This window comes from Rhinolophus hipposideros, assembly GCF_964194185.1.
Source record: "Rhinolophus hipposideros genome assembly, chromosome: 17".
Taxonomy (NCBI): Eukaryota; Metazoa; Chordata; class Mammalia; order Chiroptera; family Rhinolophidae; genus Rhinolophus; species Rhinolophus hipposideros.
The window spans coordinates 20,327,687-20,344,920 of NC_138063.1; the positions used below are offsets into that span (position 1 = coordinate 20,327,687).

At 51.5% G+C, this 17,234-nt stretch overlaps 1 protein-coding gene across 2 annotated transcripts in view; it reads left to right on the plus strand.

Moving 5' to 3' along the window:
- The first annotated feature begins 497 nt into the window (after positions 1-497).
- SMAD7 (SMAD family member 7) overlaps positions 498-17,234 on the plus strand; it is a 29,022-nt gene continuing 12,285 nt past the window's right edge. Inside the window, exons 1-3 of one of the 2 annotated variants that reach the window (XM_081078723.1) lie at positions 498-1,249; positions 2,614-2,667; positions 8,312-8,383. In XM_081078723.1, the coding sequence (XP_080934849.1) occupies positions 634-1,249; positions 2,614-2,667; positions 8,312-8,383 (742 nt within the window). In that variant the 5' untranslated portion in view covers positions 498-633. Of the gene's footprint in view, positions 1,250-2,613; positions 2,668-8,308; positions 8,384-17,234 lie in introns of both variants that reach the window. The other variant, XM_081078724.1, reaches the window with a different exon arrangement.

A 17,234-nucleotide genomic window follows, 5' to 3' on the forward strand; every position in this document is an offset into this window, starting at 1 on the left:
GCCCCCTCCCCCGAGTCTTCTTGTGCACGGAATTCGAGATCTGGTTACTAAGGATATAGAGGAAAAAAATCGCGTGCCTCCCTTTTTTTTTTTAATTGCTTGCTTCTCCCCACCCCCAAATTAAGTTGCTTAGCAAGGGGGGGAAAGAGGGTTTTTCCTCCTTCCAGCCCAGCCGAACGCCTTTCGTTTTTGCCCCCGCGGATCTTCCATGTAGGAAGCTGAGGCTGGCGAGCCCGACACTCGGAAGCCGCTGCGGGGGGGCCTCTTTTTTGGGAGGCGCCGGCCCGGGCAGGCTCCGTCGCCCCCAGGGAAGCGGCAGCCGCGTTCCTCCGGGGTGCGCCGGGGCCCGAGAGCCGCGCACGGCGCGGGCGGCGCGGGGTGGGGCAGCCGGAGCGCAGGCCCCTGAGCTCCGGCGGGCGCCTCCGGGCCCCCGTGCGCGCCCCGGCCTCCGGGAGACTGGCGCATGCCACGGAGCGCCCCTCGGGCCGCCGCCGCTCCTGCCCGGGCCCCTGCTGCTGCTGTTGTCGCCTGCGCCTGCTGCCCCAACTCGGCGCCCGACTTCTTCATGGTGTGCGGAGGTCATGTTCGCTCCTTAGCCGGCAAACGACTTTTCTCCTCGCCTCCTCGCCCCGCATGTTCAGGACCAAACGATCTGCGCTCGTCCGGCGTCTCTGGAGGAGCCGTGCGCCCGGCGGCGAGGACGAGGAGGAGGGCGCGGGGGGAGGCGGAGGAGGAGGCGGCGAGCTGCGGGGAGAAGGGGCGACAGACGGCCGGGCGCATGGGGTCGGTGGCGGCGGCGCAGGCAGGGCTGGCTGCTGCCTGGGCAAAGCGGTCCGAGGTGCCAAAGGTCACCACCATCCCCATCCCCCAGCCGCGGGCACCGGCGCGGCCGGGGGCGCCGAGGCAGATCTGAAGGCGCTCACGCACTCGGTGCTCAAGAAACTGAAGGAACGGCAGCTGGAGCTGCTGCTCCAGGCCGTGGAGTCCCGCGGCGGTACGCGCACCGCGTGCCTCTTGCTGCCCGGCCGCCTGGACTGCAGACTGGGCCTGGGGGCGCCCGCCGGCTCGCAGCCCGCCCAGCCGCCCGCGTCCTACTCGCTCCCCCTCCTGCTGTGCAAAGTGTTCAGGTGGCCGGATCTCAGGCATTCCTCGGAAGTCAAGAGGCTGTGTTGCTGTGAATCTTACGGGAAGATCAACCCCGAGCTGGTGTGCTGCAACCCCCATCACCTTAGCCGACTCTGCGAACTAGGTAAGAAGTTGTTCTGCGCCCACCCTCCCCCCCCCCCCCCGGCACTCCAAGTGGGGGAAGAAAAGCCCCGTGGTGTGTTTGTGCAGCCACCTCTTCGGAGGGGAGTGTACGGTCTTTCCTGGGAGGAGACTTGAGGACTGAAGTAGAGAAGGAACACGGGGAAACTGGAAGGGCATTCCCTGGGGGTTCCCTTCCATTTTTTTCTCTTCTGTTGCCCGGAGGGGGGCTATAGCAATGTTCATGCACGTTCTGCAGACACGCGGTTAAAAATTAGACGCCCTCATTTCCGGATCAGCGAGGGGGTGCATAGAGAAGTAGGGGTCACGCCTCCCCCGAACCCGGAAAGGCGTTGAGGTGTGTGGCCGAGTTGGAGTCGGTCCAAGCCCGCCAAGGAAGGCTGGGAGAAGCAAGTTGTAAAGGCTGGGAAGTCTCTGCTCCTTTAGTAAATAAGGAGAGTCACGTAGGGCACAAGTGGCCCGGATACTGCCCTGGCTGCGCAGCTTTGGGGATTTGGGTTAGGTTAGGATGGGAGGATGGACGGGGTATCTAGTCTGAACTCTGTAAAGCACAAGGAGTCGGGAAGTTGGATGCCCCCTACTTTTCCTTTCCTCTGCACTGGAAAGCACAGAACTGACCTTAGGGCGGTCTGCCTGCAGCGCCTCCGGGACGGTGCTGCCCCTTACTGCGCCGGGGCCTGGACTGAGACCCCAGCCTCCTTCTCTGTATCTATCCAGCCTCTTCCATGGCTTCTCTTTTCTCTACGTCTGTGTGCGGTGCGGGTGTGTGTGTGTGTGTGTGTGCGCGCGCGCGCGCGTGCACCCGGGATGCCCAGAGATCCTCCCAAGTTACCAGCGCATTTTGGGGCGCGTCTCCCGGGTGGGCTGGGAAAGCGGAGCGCTGCATTCCCCGCGCGGGTGCAGACCCGAGCGGCAGGAGCCGAGATGAATCGCGCCCCTCGGGGGCGGGCCGCGGCGGCGGGGCGGGGGGGAGGCGGAGGGCGGTGGATGCCGAGTCCCAAGTTCGGGGACGGGGCGGGGGGGGGGCTCTGTCGACCCCGGCTTTGGGAACCGTGAAGTGCGCGGCCTGGCTGAGTCGCGGCCGAGCGGGTAGTTTCCTGCCGGGCAGACTGAGCGCGGCGGCGGCGGCCGCAGACGTGGAGGAGCGCAGCGCCGAGGCTGGCGCCAGGCGGCCTCTTTTGTTTATCTGACAGCTAAATATCAAGGCAATCGCCGCCTCGCGGCCCTGCCTCCAACCCCCACAGCTAAGACAAACAGTTGGGCTAAAAGAATGCCTCTGTTATCATAAGTTTCTATCTCTCTTTCTCATGGCTCGGCCTTTATTTTTTCTTACTTTTTTAATTCCAGAGTCTCCCCCTCCTCCTTACTCCAGATACCCGATGGATTTTCTCAAACCAACTGGTGAGTAGATATTTTTAAAAATATCCATCTTCTCTTAAGTTAGAAACGGAGCCTCTAGAACGCGGATTTTTTTTTTTTTTTTTTTGTCCCAAGCAGCGGCTTCTTGGGGAGGCGCTGGGTTTGTGCGGAGGTGATTATAGGTTTCCTCTGTTAGAAGTTTGGTAGATTTTTCTGTTCTTGTGGCTGGAGATTATATTGTATACGTTTCCCCCCCCCCTCAAAAACGTTATCTAGATATATTTTACAATTTGTTCCTTTTTCATATATTTGCACGCCAAGACCGAAGTTGGCTCAGCTTTACCACGTGGAATTTGACCCACACAGAAGTGTCTGGGGAACCAAATAAGATAGGTTGATGGGAAAATTCGGAGACTTTGTGAGTGCCAGAGGAGTCAGTGGGAAGAGTGGATAATTCGATGGAAGGGAAGGCAGTTTTTAAAGGTGCAGAGAAGACTGGCTTGGAGTAAGAGGATAGAAAATTTAAGAAGTAAAGGCAATACCTCTGCCCTGGTCCCCTGCAAGTCAGCACTCCTCCTGGGTTTTCTCAGAATTCTTGGTAGGTGCTATGAAAGTTTTTAGCATAGCTCTGCCTGCCTGTTGCTTTGTCACCGGATGGCACAGAGCCAGGGCAAAAGCTCATTTGAGACTGGCACCAATCCTCTTGCGGTTGTCTGCATTCAACTGGCTGGCAGAGCAGGGGCTCGCCCTATGGAGCTGGTGGGGGTGGGGGGATCAGCAAAACTGGTGGGTAACAACAGGGATGGATGGCTCCTGTGTCCTGGAGCCCCTTCTTACAGTGGGAGATTCATTAGCTAAAAGTAGGGATTGCAACTTTGATACTGTGTGCCTTGTATGCTGGTGCCTGAAAAATGCAATGTTTGTGACTTTCTTTTGCCAAGCTTCTGGGAGAAGTGAAGGGTTGGGCCTCCTTTCGCTCTTGGAATTCTACAGGTCCTTCTGCCTCATGAGCTTTGGCTGTTGGGCTTTCCCCCCCACTAATTAAAAGTTCTGCTGGGGTGTTGTCATAAATTAAATACTTTAATGAACGGTGTAACTGAAGCCCACACCCCCCCCCCCACCAGCCCTCCAGGGACACCAGGCTCCCTCAAGTTGGGAAGGCGTTGCTGCTTGCCTGATGCCTGATGCCGGTCTAATAAGTGGCCTGCAAAGCATGTGATATTTTGCTTTCGATTTACAAAACACCAGATAAATGGTCATTAATGAGGAGATAACCAGCTCTCTGTATTTGTAACAAATGTTAACTGAAACTACCAAGCTCTGTTTTCTCAAAGAGTAACTTGACTAGGTTTTTGACTTTAAGATTCAAGAATTCTTTCAAGAGCTTAGTTCTCCAAGGGGCCATCTCTGCCCTGTTTTTGTTTTTCTTTCCATAGTCTTCAAATTTGGAGGTTTTCCTTAAAAGAGAAAGATAAGAGACTATTCACCTGGGGGATGGGGGAGCAAGACGAGCATAGGGGTAAATGTTCCCAGAAACCTCCTAAAATCATAGAAGGGGAAGGCTTACATTCTCTTGGATTTCCTGCAAAGATGCTGGGATAAATATCTGTTCACGGGATTTAAGCAGTCATTCTGCCAGGCCAGGACCTCATTTTCAGTGAGTGAAGTGATATATTTATTCATTAGCAAGTGTTGACATTAGGTAGCAAAATGTGTGTAAACAGAGAAGCCACAAAGACAGGAATGTGCCATTTCCAAGGGGGAGAGAAGTTCTCTAGATGAGCCAATAGGAAGTGATTAACCTGCCAATCGGAAACTCAAACTGCTGGTTACTCACCCAAACCCTTTGTTTAAAACAAAGCAAAAAAAAAAAAAAGGAAAAAAAGGAATGAAAAAAGGCCAAGATGTTCAAGGACTTCAGGGTGGTGATGGGGAAGGCCCCAGGGGAGGGGAGGAACTGAACTGTCCTGACACGTGGAAGGTCTGAGACTCCAGAGCCCTCCTCACCCCCCAAGTCGGGGGCTGGCCCCCTGTGGCTAGGGGCTCTGTCTGAGGTCAGATACACAGATGGGATACTGCCCCAAGTTTTTCTCCTCGCCTTATGTGTGGAAGGAGAGTATTTGGCTGGAGAATTTAGACCAGCCACTGACATTCTTAAGTTTCTAAACCCTAGGTTGAATTTTTGGTCTTGGGTTACTAGGTGAGAACTAGGCATAAGGTTTTACAATGTTAAAATCGACTGTTAAAATCTTAACCAGTTACACATCCAAGGGACTCCTTTCTGTGAAGTGTCCAGCTTGGGAAGAGTCCATGGGGAAGGGGGCAGGGCCCTGCAGCCTTTGGAGGGAGTCAAGGGTTAAAAGCCAAACCGGGAGCTCCATTTTGCTATAGTTTAAACCATTCCACTGCAAAGCCTGTGTGAGGGCCTCACCTTTGTAGACCTGGGTGCTTGGTAGTTCCAAGCCAGCAGGCTCTTCTGGGAAGGAACATGAGATATGGCTGAGCCTAGGAGCAGGGACGCTGTGCCTGCCTTGTGGCAAGCTGAAGTCAGGGAGACCCCCTCCCTACCCCCATAGCACAGGGAATAAGAGCATGCTATTTGAAATTAGATCTCACTTTATGGAGTGGAGGAGGGTGGGGGGGATTGTTCTGTTGGCCCTGCTCCTTTTGTCCTCTGTATCCCAAGGTCTGAAAGGGTTGAAGAATGGCTGGGGAGGGGGTTATTGCTGGGTGCACTGTACTGCTTAAGCTGGGGACCCAGTTGGCCAGTGCATTTGGCAGATGGAGCCTCCAAAACCTAGTTGAGAAGTCTGGGCGTCTAGCCTGCTTTTACTTCCTCACTCAGGCTACTCTTCACTTTTTCAGGCCTCTTTATAAATCCAGGTGATCAAAGAGTTAGATTAGGTGATTCATTCATTCATTCATTCATTCATTCTGCATGCCTAAAAATGTGATAATTCCAATGCAGTGGCTTGTCCTTCTGTGACCAGGGTTGTGGATTAGGGCTGCGTCACTTGGGGTATACTGCTGGTGGCAGTGGTGGCGTTGGCTCCTCTGTCCCAGACAGTATTTGAAAGGAAGCTCTGAACTAAGTTGACAAGACTACCCTGGCTCTCTGAGAACCACTCTCGTGGTCAGGGAAGTGGGATCCCAGCTCCCTCACCTTGTACCCTCTCAACAGCTCGTTCCTTGGCTGCTCCCCAGGCCTGTTTTGTAGGACTGTGTTGCTGCTGAGAGAGGGGAATGAGTCTCCCACAGCACCCAGCACTTACTGGGTGCTTGGTCATGTTTAGCGGTGGACAGGAGCCAGGAATGGCCTCAAGCTTCTGAGTGTGTCAGACTGGGCTCTGAGGAGTGGGCAACACAGGCAGAAGCCGAGACCCTGACTTGAGAGATCTGTCTTGGCTGAGCTTTGCTGTGGGTGAGGGATGGGGGTGTGGCCTCTTTGACCTTTCTTTTCAAGCCCTGCAGTCACTTGAGGCCAGTCAGGATGCTGAAGACTGGCTCAGCCCAACTCGCTGCAGGGAAGAGAGCGAGGACGCTGATGGCCTGGGGAGGGAGAGCCGTGGGACAGGCACTTGGGTATGGCCCAGCTCACTGGGTGGCCCCTTGGGCTAGTCAATGACGCCTCAGTTTACCTTGGTGCCAGTCGAACAGGTATACTTTGCTACTTCACAAGGGTGGTAGGGAGGCCTAATTAATGTTTGTAAATCCCTCCTGAGATCAAAGGCGCTACAGAAGGGCAGAGCACCATTTCATAAAAACGCTTGTGGTTGCCAGTGCTGAGCTGCCTTACCTTTGATCTGAGACAGGCCGACACCCTGAATGTGGTCCCAGCTCTGCCCTGAGATGCCGGGCCCTTCCTTTGAAACACACCTTGCCCTGGGATTCAGCCAGCCAAAGCTGGGTGGGGGGGAGTGGCCATGGATACGTCATCTTTAATGTGGGGGTGTCCTCCCTTTGGGAGTAGGTAGCAGCCTATCTCTAGAACATGGTAAAGGCCATCAAAGTAGTTTAGAAAGTGCAGGGTACACACCATTTAACAAGCAACTCCATTTCCTGTCTCCACTATTGTTTTCCATTTGATTAAGTATATCCTGTAAAACTGTATATTCCTGTTAGGAATTATACTTTATGCTGATAAAATGAGATCATACATACAGTCTTTTCTTTCTTCTCTGCCTGTTACCACTCCTCTGTTTCCCCCTCCCCTGTTTATAAGAGTTCTTGAAAAGTTGTGCTTCCAGCCTAAGAGAACGACTTCCAGAGAGGGATTAGAGAGAGAGTTGCGGGGACAGGCAGTAGAAACCCAGAGGTGGTTTGGGACTATGTGTAGACCAGGCCCAGCCCCCCCCCCCAATCTCCCTTTATCAGGGAATGGAGACAGCTGTTGGGCTACTAAAGGGTTCCCATGGGCTACCGCTTCTGGGATGCTCTTTTCCTTGGCTTCTTTTGGCCAAGTGGTTCCAGTGGGCAATTGGAACCCCAGGGACACACCCCAGGGACATCCTGCTAAGTGGCTTGGGTTGGGGAACTGAAATTTGCAGCATCCACCCCGGCACGTTTGTTGCAGAGCGGGGAAGCTCCTTGCCTGAGGCAGCCTTTCTCTATGGATTTCCGTAGGTTTGGCATTGGCCAGATGCACAATAAGCTCACAGGGTCTTGTGTATTTTTGTTTCCTGGGACTAATGAGTTGTGGTTCGGGGGCATTAGTTTTTGTGTTAATTGCTTGGAGGGCGGTTGTCCACAGTCTATTTCTCCGATTTGTCATTTGCCTCATCAACATTTAGGTCGCTATGCTGAGTACCTGTGGGTGACAGAGACAGTGAAGAGAAGTTTATAGTATAGTTAGGACAGACAGGATCTGAAGGTGCAAGATCAGGGAAAGACAGCAGAAGGAAACTCCCAAGTGCTGGGTGCCAGAAAGATTTTATAGGAACTGAGGGCAGGGAGCCTTGCAGGTCTAAGGTTGCCCGGGAAGGTTTCCAGAGATACGGAGAGTTTGGACTAGGCCTGGAAGCAGGTAGAACATTTCCCCTGCAGCTGGGAGCCTTGCCCAGAATTTTCTCTGTCTTGATGTGGTAGTGGCTCTACACAGGTGTGTAGATGAGCATAATGCATTGAATTGTACTTAAGATATGTGTGCTTTCCTATACTTACTTATACCTCAATTACAAAGGAAAAAGAAGTCTCTTTAGCTCAACACTTGTCCTGAGAAAGTCCTGAAAAACTGGGAAGTCTGTCTTTTAAAAGGTGATGGTCATGAGAGTGTCAGAGGCTACTGGATCCAAGCAGCGAGGCTCTGCTCTTAGGGGTTTTGGCGGGGGTGGGCATGGCGGGGAGACAACAGCCAGGGTGGAGAGTCAGAACCTGGGCCTCCTTTGGCCTTGGGAACTACCTGGTTTCCTCAATGGGGGACTCGCAATAAAAGAGAAATTCCAGCCAGTCTGTGATCGACCCTGACTTGACTAATGATTAACTGGCTGCCCAGACGAGTGACAAGGTGCTGTGGTCTGGTGATGAGCAGCAAGGCCTGCACAGCCCATTCATAATCAGTCTGGTGGCTGGGAGGCAGCCGTTTGGAATGTGTGGTTTCTCTTTAATGGTGTTTAGAAGGTGCTTAAAAATTAATCTTGGTGTTTTTATGTATTTATTTCTTTCTCTCCCCTTTTCAAATCCACAGCAGACTGTCCAGATGCTGTGCCTTCCTCCGCTGAAACAGGGGGAACGAATTATCTGGCCCCTGGGGGGCTTTCAGGTAAGATACTTGCTCAGATTTTCCTGGTAATTTCAAGATCTCTTGAAATTACTGGGTACTGGAGGAATGGGGGCGGCCTTCTGTCACCCCAGCTGGTCTGGAATTAATTCTCACCTTTCTGTGCCTTAAACTGCATGCATCCTTGGAGACTCTGAGCCCCTTCAGCTGGTCCTTCTGAAGTCTCTTACGTATCAGGACACCGCCTCACAGATGCGGAAATGGGCTCCACCTTGGGACTGGGGCTGTGCTCTGTTTCGTGGTGGTTGTTAAGCAGCTCCTGACATAAGTGATTTCCATTCGGCGTCATTAATTCATAGGTTTCAGCTCTTTTTTTTCTTTTTCCTTTTGCTCTTTGTTCATTGGGTGCCTTGAAGGGGATGGATACTCTTTTCAGGAACTTGGTGAAGATAGCTCCTAAGTGTGGGATGGACGTGCAGAGTCGATGTCCTTGATGCTTTTCCAAGTCATAATTGCCACCCAGCTTAGTGCAGGATGCAGTCGTGCACCTCTGGGGACGAGACTGACACGGGGTCCTGCAGACAGTAGGCACTAATACCTCTACCCAGGTTTTCCTTAGTGCTGGAGGTTATGGGATTGGATGAGGGGCATTCGGTACCTCTAGCATCATTGTCCCTACGGGACTCAGAAGAGAATGACCAACTTGGGGAAACTCATTAGCGATGTAAGTGGGAGGCATTTCCATTTTTTTCAAAAGACATCCTGTTTCTACCTGTTTTTCCCACCCAAGTATGTATGCATCACTGGATTTTCTAAGAAGTATTTAAAGCAAGAGGAAAGTAACGGGAGGGGCAGGGGTAGGGGGCGGGAAGAAATTCCAGCAGAGATCTGGGCATTTGTCGTTTCTTGCTTTTGAGACATTGGTGTAGGAGTATGGCAGCTCAGATGGAAGCTGTAAGTGTCTTTGGGGGACCGTTGTGCACCGTCTTCTGGGGGGTGACTAATTGGTCCAGCGTCACTCAGGCTCGGTTCATCCCAGCCAGTTCCCTCCCAGGCTCTCCTCTTCAGGAACTGAGCTTGCTGAGACTGTCTTTAGGGAGACCTTGTTTGTTTTTATTTCTGTGCAGTATATACTCTGAGTGTTATCTGAGACAGAGGGTATTGTTTACTCAAAGCTCCTAATGAGAACTGGGCAGGAAAAAGAGGGACCCACAGAGGGGAGGGGGCTTGGAGCGCGAGGATGGGAGTGGACCAGAGCGTTGGAGGATGGAGGATCTGGAGCCGCCTGTGAACTGCCTCTTTTCTGCTTTCGAAGGCTGAGAGAGTTCCTGAAAGAAAGAAGGCCAAGGAGAGGAAAGGGTCTGGGCAAAATAACACACTCAGGATGTTGTTAGACGGTTTTATTTTTTAAATCCCGAGTGTGCAGGGAGGCGCCCCAGCCCCTCTGAACCACATGAAATAAGCAAGGGAAGTGGTAGGTTTTGAAAGGGGGCTGTTCGGAAGGTTTGTCTTATTGATAACATCTTGTCTGTCTCCTCTGCTGGAGGAAATGACGATATCAGGCAGAGCCACTGGACCGATATCCGGCTAGCTAAACACTGTGCCCCAGTCAACAGTGTGCCCCATGCAGCCCCTTCTGAGATGGGTGGGCTTTATGTTCCAAAAGCTTTTTTTCCAGTCCTAGAAAGAAACCGGGGTGGGGGGGGTAAAATAATTATTAACTCTTCCCCCACACCCCCCAAGGTAATTGCAACCATTTAGATTAATGAGGAACTACTAGGAAAGAGTGCTTGCCTCTGAAGGGATCCCGCGGTTTAACAAAACTGCAAAAAAGAAAAAAGGAGGGGGCCTCCACATCCACATGAAAGAGCATTTGTTTTGAATTTTAGCTCTTGATTTACTAATTCCCAAGGCTTCAAAGTTTGAGCTCTTTCTTCTTTCAGTTCGGAGTTGGAGCAGTTTATTAATAATGTACCATGGGGGGAAATTGAAGAGACTGTGTTTTGGGTTGGTGCCAGTGGTTTGGGGGTATCTGGAGGGGAGGTGATGGGCATGGAGAAAACCCAGGGTTACACCCTTTGCAGCAAGAATGCCCCCCAAAAGATGATTGTAGTGGCCGAGGTCCAGGGCAGAGGGTTTTGTAAATTGGAGAAAGCCCAAACCTCCTCCTTTCCAAGAAGTTGATCTTTCCATGGGGGGTGGCCTGAGTATGTCGGCCTTGTAGAGGATGAGGCCATTGGGGGCTGCGTGGCTGAATAGGGCAGAGCTGGGTAGGGGAAGGGGCTGGCAGAGGCTGGAGGAGGGCAGCAGCCTGCTTTGGGGAAGGGGAGCAAGTGCACATCAATGTGGGGAGTGGTGAAAGCGCCCACAAGGATTTGCCCCGTTCTCCCCCCTGAAATAACCTCTCTGAGTGTCTCTTTCACAGGCCTGTGTGCTGTTTGCCTTCCTGTCCTGCCCTGGCTGAGCGCGGGCTTAATGAATGGGGCTCAGTTTAGGGTGGGAGGCAGGTCGGCAGCGGGAGCCAGGGCTTGATTCTCTTGGCACAGGAAGAAGGGAAAGAAAAAACAGCCGAATGTGAAAATGTGGGGCCTCAGCGGTGGGGGTGGGGGTGTGCTCAAAGGCATGCCCCCTCCTGAAATGCCGGGGTGACTCCAAGGCTGGCCCTTCCTTTTCCTGCGAGGAAGGGGAGTAGGCGGTAGGAGCTCTGGGAGCTGGCCCGCTGGCTGCAGGTTGGAATTCCAGCCTTGCAACGTGGGGCTGGCCGGTGACAGGCCCAGGCCTTCGGGACTCTCAGTGAACATACCCCACCCCTGCAAGTTTCCTCAGTCTGGGAAAATGGCACATTTTTAGAAGGCTGTGACTTGGTTCCAGGAGATTGTACTTTCATTTCTGACAGCCGGCTCTCTGAGACAGATGGATTGCTTGGTGCATGGTTATGTGTGTGTGTGTGTGTGTGTGTGTGTGTGTTGTGTGCGTGCGTGCACTGCTGTTGCAGACGTACAGATAGACAGTCCCATGCACAGACAGAATCAGCCAGCAGATACCCCCAGGCAGGCTCTGGGATATAGGCCTGGGCCCCTGTCACGTGGGGTTGGTGGACAGCAGGGCAGCTTCTCCATGAGGATGTGCACTTTGGGGGCAGGGGAGTGTTTGCAGATTGGTTTTGAGTTGTAACTGTCAGCCTGAGTTAAGCTCTCTGGGTTATGATGCCTTTTGAAAGGATAGGATTCCAGAAGGGCCCTTGCTGCTGGATTGTGTCCTGGTCTAGGAAGATCCACCTTGGGGAGGTTCGATAAAGATGGGAAGCTTCTAGGTGCAGCTTGGTGGTGGAAATAGAAAGGATTTGCTCCCAGAGCTTTCACGGTATCACTGGTAATTAAAAGCATGTGTTAGGAGCTGTCATCTTTGCAGCTTCCATCTGGGGTTTCAGGGGAGGGAGGTGTCTTTCATTTAGCTTCCTGGTTTGGAGGGGTTGAAAGAAAGAGCATCTATTTGCAAGTTCTAGGTTAGTCACCCATCCTTCAGTGTCCTCCTTTTACGTATTAATGCTTGGAGCTGGATGGGCCTCAGCCATATGGGAGTGGAGACCAGCAACCACTTGTAGTTATTTAAACTTCAAAAGAGGTGTCACCGCGGATTTTAAGGAGGGGGGTGGGAAGCAATGGAGACATAAGTACTGATGTGTTTGGGGGGCGGGCAGGGGGTTGAGGGAACACCATCTCTTGGCTGTGTAAGTCATGCTTTTTGGAGAGACCTGTCCCACCAACCCAGAGGAAGCCAACTCCTCTGCCAAAGTCTTGAAGATCCATGTAGAGTTTAGTCTGGGTGACAGGAGTGCACGTAGGTCAGCAGCCACTCCAGGAACAATTCTCTCCCCCTCTTCCTTCCTGCCATGTATGGTAGCCTCAGAGGCAAGTCTTCAAAAATACCCATATAACCTGAAAATGCAGTCCTACCTCCATCCACAGTCACCTTGGGCTCAAACCAAGTAGTTTAGGAAAGATTGCTCCATCCTGTGTTTTAGGAAACTGATTTCCAATGCATGTGAACAATTATTTATTGTTTGGCTTAGAATGGTGATGGCAAACTGGGAACCTGGGCCTGGGTGCCTGTTGCTGAGTCTTTGGTGTCTCCTTCCCCTGCCTGGGAACAAGCAGCTCTCTAATGCCATCGGTGGGGGGTTGGATTGAGCTCACCCAAGTGACTGAGAGCATGGGCTTTGAGGGATGAGTCGGACGGACCAGGACGTGTGACTCTTACCTACCTACCTACTCCCCTAGGCCTCTGAGAAGTGACAGTCCAGATCTCTAGGGACCCAATCCAGATCTCCCTAAATGCTAGCATAATGGCCCGCTTACCCGGTGCACACCCACTCCGGTGAAGACCTGGACAGCAACTCAGGCTGTTGGTTGTCTCATCTGCAATGCTCAAGGTCATCCACTTACCTCTGGAGAAGGGCTCACTGATAAAACCCCTTTTGTTCTGGAAAGAATGAGGTAGCCACACTGGTTGAATGCAGAGTGACAGCATTCAAAGTCTGAGGCACATTGGGGCAGTTCTTCCACCCCCACTAGATGGGCTGCTGCCTCATGCCTCCTGTCACTGAGGCAGAACAGGGTGGCCAGCGAAGCGGGGGTAGGGGGCCAGGTGAAGGCTAGGTGTGGTGCGTGTCTAGCTTCTGTCTACAGTCTAGCACACTCACCCCTCCCCAACCTTGGGCCTTTTCTTAGCAGAGCCTGGCTATAGCTGGGATGGACTTCAAGACCTATGGGACTCCATGATAAACTCAGAATCAGGGGGCTAGTGAAAAGGGAGGAAATGCCAAAGGATTCAAGATCAAGTTTGGCTTCCTTTCCGTCTTTATTGTTGTTACCATGCCATAATATTGCTTCTCCTGTGCTGTAATTGCCAGGCTGCTATTTGTTCATTTCAGTCTAGGCTTAGAAGCTGGAACAGCACCTTTAAAGCAGGTGTCTTAACCTAGTGTAACAAAAAAGGCACAGGGTGATGGTCCCAGACTGGCCAGCACATTAGAATTCTTGGGATCTTCTGAATCACAGTCTGTTGGTGGGGTCCTGGTATCAGTAGTTTTGAAGCAGCCCAAGTGATTGCAATGTGCAGACAAATTGGGGAACCCCTGGTGTAGAGGGTAAAGAAAGGTGTCTGTGTTCCCATGGGGAGTTTCTTGGGTGGCTTCTTTTTGTGGCCATGCAGGTTTTCTGTGATTCTATACAGTGTTCCCACCCTTCACCCCTTATCCATGGTTTCAGTTATCCACAATAAATCACAGATCGAAAAATATTAAATGGAAAATGTCAGAAATAAACAATTCATCGTTTTTAAATTGTTCACCCTTCTGAGCAGCATGATGAAATCTCGCACCATCCTGCTCCTTCCTGCCCAGAACATCAGTCAGCCCTCTGTCTAGCATATCCACGCTGTGTACGTTCCCTAGTAGCCCGCTCTGGGATCCGATCAATGGTATGGCAGTGCTTGGGTTCAAGTCACCCTTCTTTTACTTAACAATAGCCTCAAAACATAGGAGTAGTGATGGTGGCAATTCGAATATGCCATAAAGAAGCCATAAAGCGCTTCCTTTCAATGAAAAGGCGAAAATTCTCAACTTAGAAGGTATTTTATCTCACATCATCACAAGAAGAACGTGAGTTCAGTACAAGATAATTTTGAGAGAGAGAGAGACCACACCCACGTAACTTTTATTATAGTATATTGTTATAATTGTTCGTCTCTCGCTGTGCCTAATTATAAATTGTTTTGTCAAAGGTATATATGTATAGAAAGAAACGTACTGTATATAGGGTTTGTACTATGCGTGGCTTCAAGCCTCCACTGGGAGTCTTGGAATGGATCGCCCGTGGGTAAGGGGATGACTACTATTTATGCTTCCGTAGTGAAGAATTTCAGTATCTTGCTCATTGAGCCTCTTCTCAAATAAGATTTTTGCTTGATCGGAGGAATGTGACAAGGTGCATTAACTCCGCACCTTTCTCCACTTGGTTTTGCCATTGTGAATGACATTGTAAAAGGGACCCACGGGACAGGGTTTCCTTTTAGGCTGGTAAAAATATTCTGGAACTAGAGAGTGGTGATGGTTGCACCGCTGTGTAAATGCATGCACTCAATGTCACTCACGGTAAATTTTACGTTATGCGTATTTTTCCTACAGTTTTAAAAAGTAGTGACTTGTGGTGGCTTTGGAATACATGCAGATATTTGGATAATCAATAAAGAACAGGGACTCTAGAGAATAAAAACGAAGAGACTTCTGTTACCTGCCTGGGATCCACTGTTGATAGACACTTGTTTCCAAAGCATGTCTGAGGTTCTCCTGGGGTGTTAGGGCACAGTGGTGAGCCGGCTTTCTGACTCGGTTTACCTGAGGAAGCAGGCGCATCTCAAGGTTGATTTTTCGACCTTCCCTTTTCGAGGCAGGTTGCAGACATGAGAGGCAGGAAAGTTTCCCTGTGGTTTGTTTTCTGAGTCTGACCTTTCCGCCGGGGAAGTGCGTGCACTTGTGTCCTACCCGCTCAGCGCTCAGTGCAGGGGATGTCTCCCAAAGCCTGGGGTTCTCCCGACCTCCCCCTGGGTCACGTGGACTCCTCTGCTGGCCCTGCTGCGGGAGCTTCTGGTCAGTGTGACACCCTCCCTGAAGTTCTAGGGCTGCAGAGGAGGCAGGCGACTCGCTGGGGAGCCCTCCGTGTGTGGGATCCCTCCCCGTGTGGGAGCCCTCCCCGTGTGGGAGCCTTGTGAAAGGATACTGTACTGCGCAGCCACTGGGAGGTCACCCCTGGCCCTACCATCTTTCTCGCTCAGTATTGAATGGTTAGCCTAGAGTCTGGCCACATGCCTACTGTCACAGAGAGGCTTCCTCTCTGGGCTATTTTCAGCGGGAAGATATTATTAACTGCTGAGGCACAGTTCTGAATTTAGTGGCTAACACACCAAGAAAGCAACATTCACCTGGTTGTGGCAACTCGACCAAAACATGTTGGCTCATGAGGGGGGCTCGGCTGCCCATGGCCCCCTCCAAGGCTCCCAGTCTCCTTGGGAAGCTGCGCCTTACTCAGCCCAGTTCCTGGGGAAGCTATGACTGTAGATTCCGTATCTGCCATAAAGAGAAAGGATTTTTATTAAGTCAACTCTTTAAAGATGTAGAAAATGATAGTACTTATAGTCTAAGAAAGAAAGGAAGATTTTGTGATAGAGATGGGGCCACTGGATGGAAAAAGGAACTTTATTCTATAGAGTTTAGGACAGTTGTTTAAAACAGGGTGATAACTTTCACCTTGTAAGTGAACAGGAAATATTGGGACAAGACAGGAAATTGCATCATTCCTTTTATGAGAAGAACTCCAGAAAAAAGCTGTTCGTGAAAGGTAGCGGCTGAGAGGAGACCAGCCCTGTTTTGGTTCCCCCCCGCCCCCCACCTTCTTCCCTTCCACTCCCACGAGAACTTTTAGGCCATTTTCTTTAAGAAAGAGGCTGTTTGAGAACTTTATGTTATTTCTATTATTTAAAAAAATATTTTACCAGAAGGGTCACCTTCAGTTGAAATGTTAACTGCAGCCTTATTTCCCGGTTTACTAAAGAATCTTTCATGACTTTTTTCAGCTTCCTTCCCCAAATGGTGGGGCCAAGCAGCTCTTGGCTGGAAACGAATTTTGGTTTGGCTGCACAGTCCTCCACACTGAGCCCCACCCAGTGTCATTAGCTTAGTTTTAACTTGCAAAAAAAAAAAAAAAAAAAAAAAACAACTAAAAAAACTTACATTTTTTTGGTAGGGGGTAGGTTGGAATGTACTCATGCCTTCAGTCTTTTCACCCCAACGTTATCTTCCCCTAGTCGAGATACCTGGCATTTGGCAGGTTGGAATTCAAGGCTCCCTTTATTTTCAATCCACTGAGGTTCCCCTCCACCCCCCGCAAGTTCCCTTAACTTCTGAAACTATCTGTTTCTAGGGCTAGTGAGGAGTGGAAAGGAAACTGGTGTCAGCTCCGCTGGTACAGCTGTGCCCAGTAGCTGTGTTGTGCCCTGAGGGAAGGGGATAATGTGGCCCAGCACCCAGAGGCTTCCCCCAGAAAGAGGGCTTGCCACAGCCCCACAGTTGTGTGGAGAAGGTGATATTGACCTGAGTGTGAAAACATAGCTTCCACTTACTCATCCCTGGGTGTCTAAGTCCCCTCTTTGACGTTGTCATTATTCTAATCACATGGGACAATGCCCCTACCTGTGGTGCCAAGGAGCCATCTTTAGGACAGAGACCAGAAAGAAAGCCATGTGTGTGGCTTGCTTGCTCCCCACTCACCCCTGTGCCCCCTCCCACCCCCAGCTTTTTTCCTTAGTGTGCTGTGTTTTGTTTTCATAACACTACAAGAGCCCTGGGGTGTGTAAAAGCATTGTTGAACAGTCAGTGAGGGTAACTTGTCCAAACAGAGTAGGACGCCAAGGCAGAAGGCTGTGGGCAGGTGGTGTGCCCACAGAGGTTGCCGGGCCGGCGCCTGTCTTGGAAACACCTCTCGGGAGCCGCCGCAGCTGTCTGGGAAGTCGCTGAGGACAGGGGCTTCTCTCTTGCCGCCTCCACGGGGAGCCCTGGACAGGTCCTGGGCCTTTGTGGCTGACCCTGCCTGGAAGGCACGCTGCCCTCCCAGGTGAGTTCACACATGCCTCCCTCTGCCAGGTATAAAGCTGGAGGGACCAATTGCTTTGGAAGAAGCCAGTGTGTCCCTGTGATTTATTTACTGAGCACCTACTATGTGCCAGGAGACTGCAGTCTTTGGTTGTGTGGTTGGTAGTGAGTTGAGCTAAAACAAAGCTTGTGGATACACTGAGGTCTGTCTCCTCCAGTTCTGGTTCCAGGTGCCCCCACCCCAGC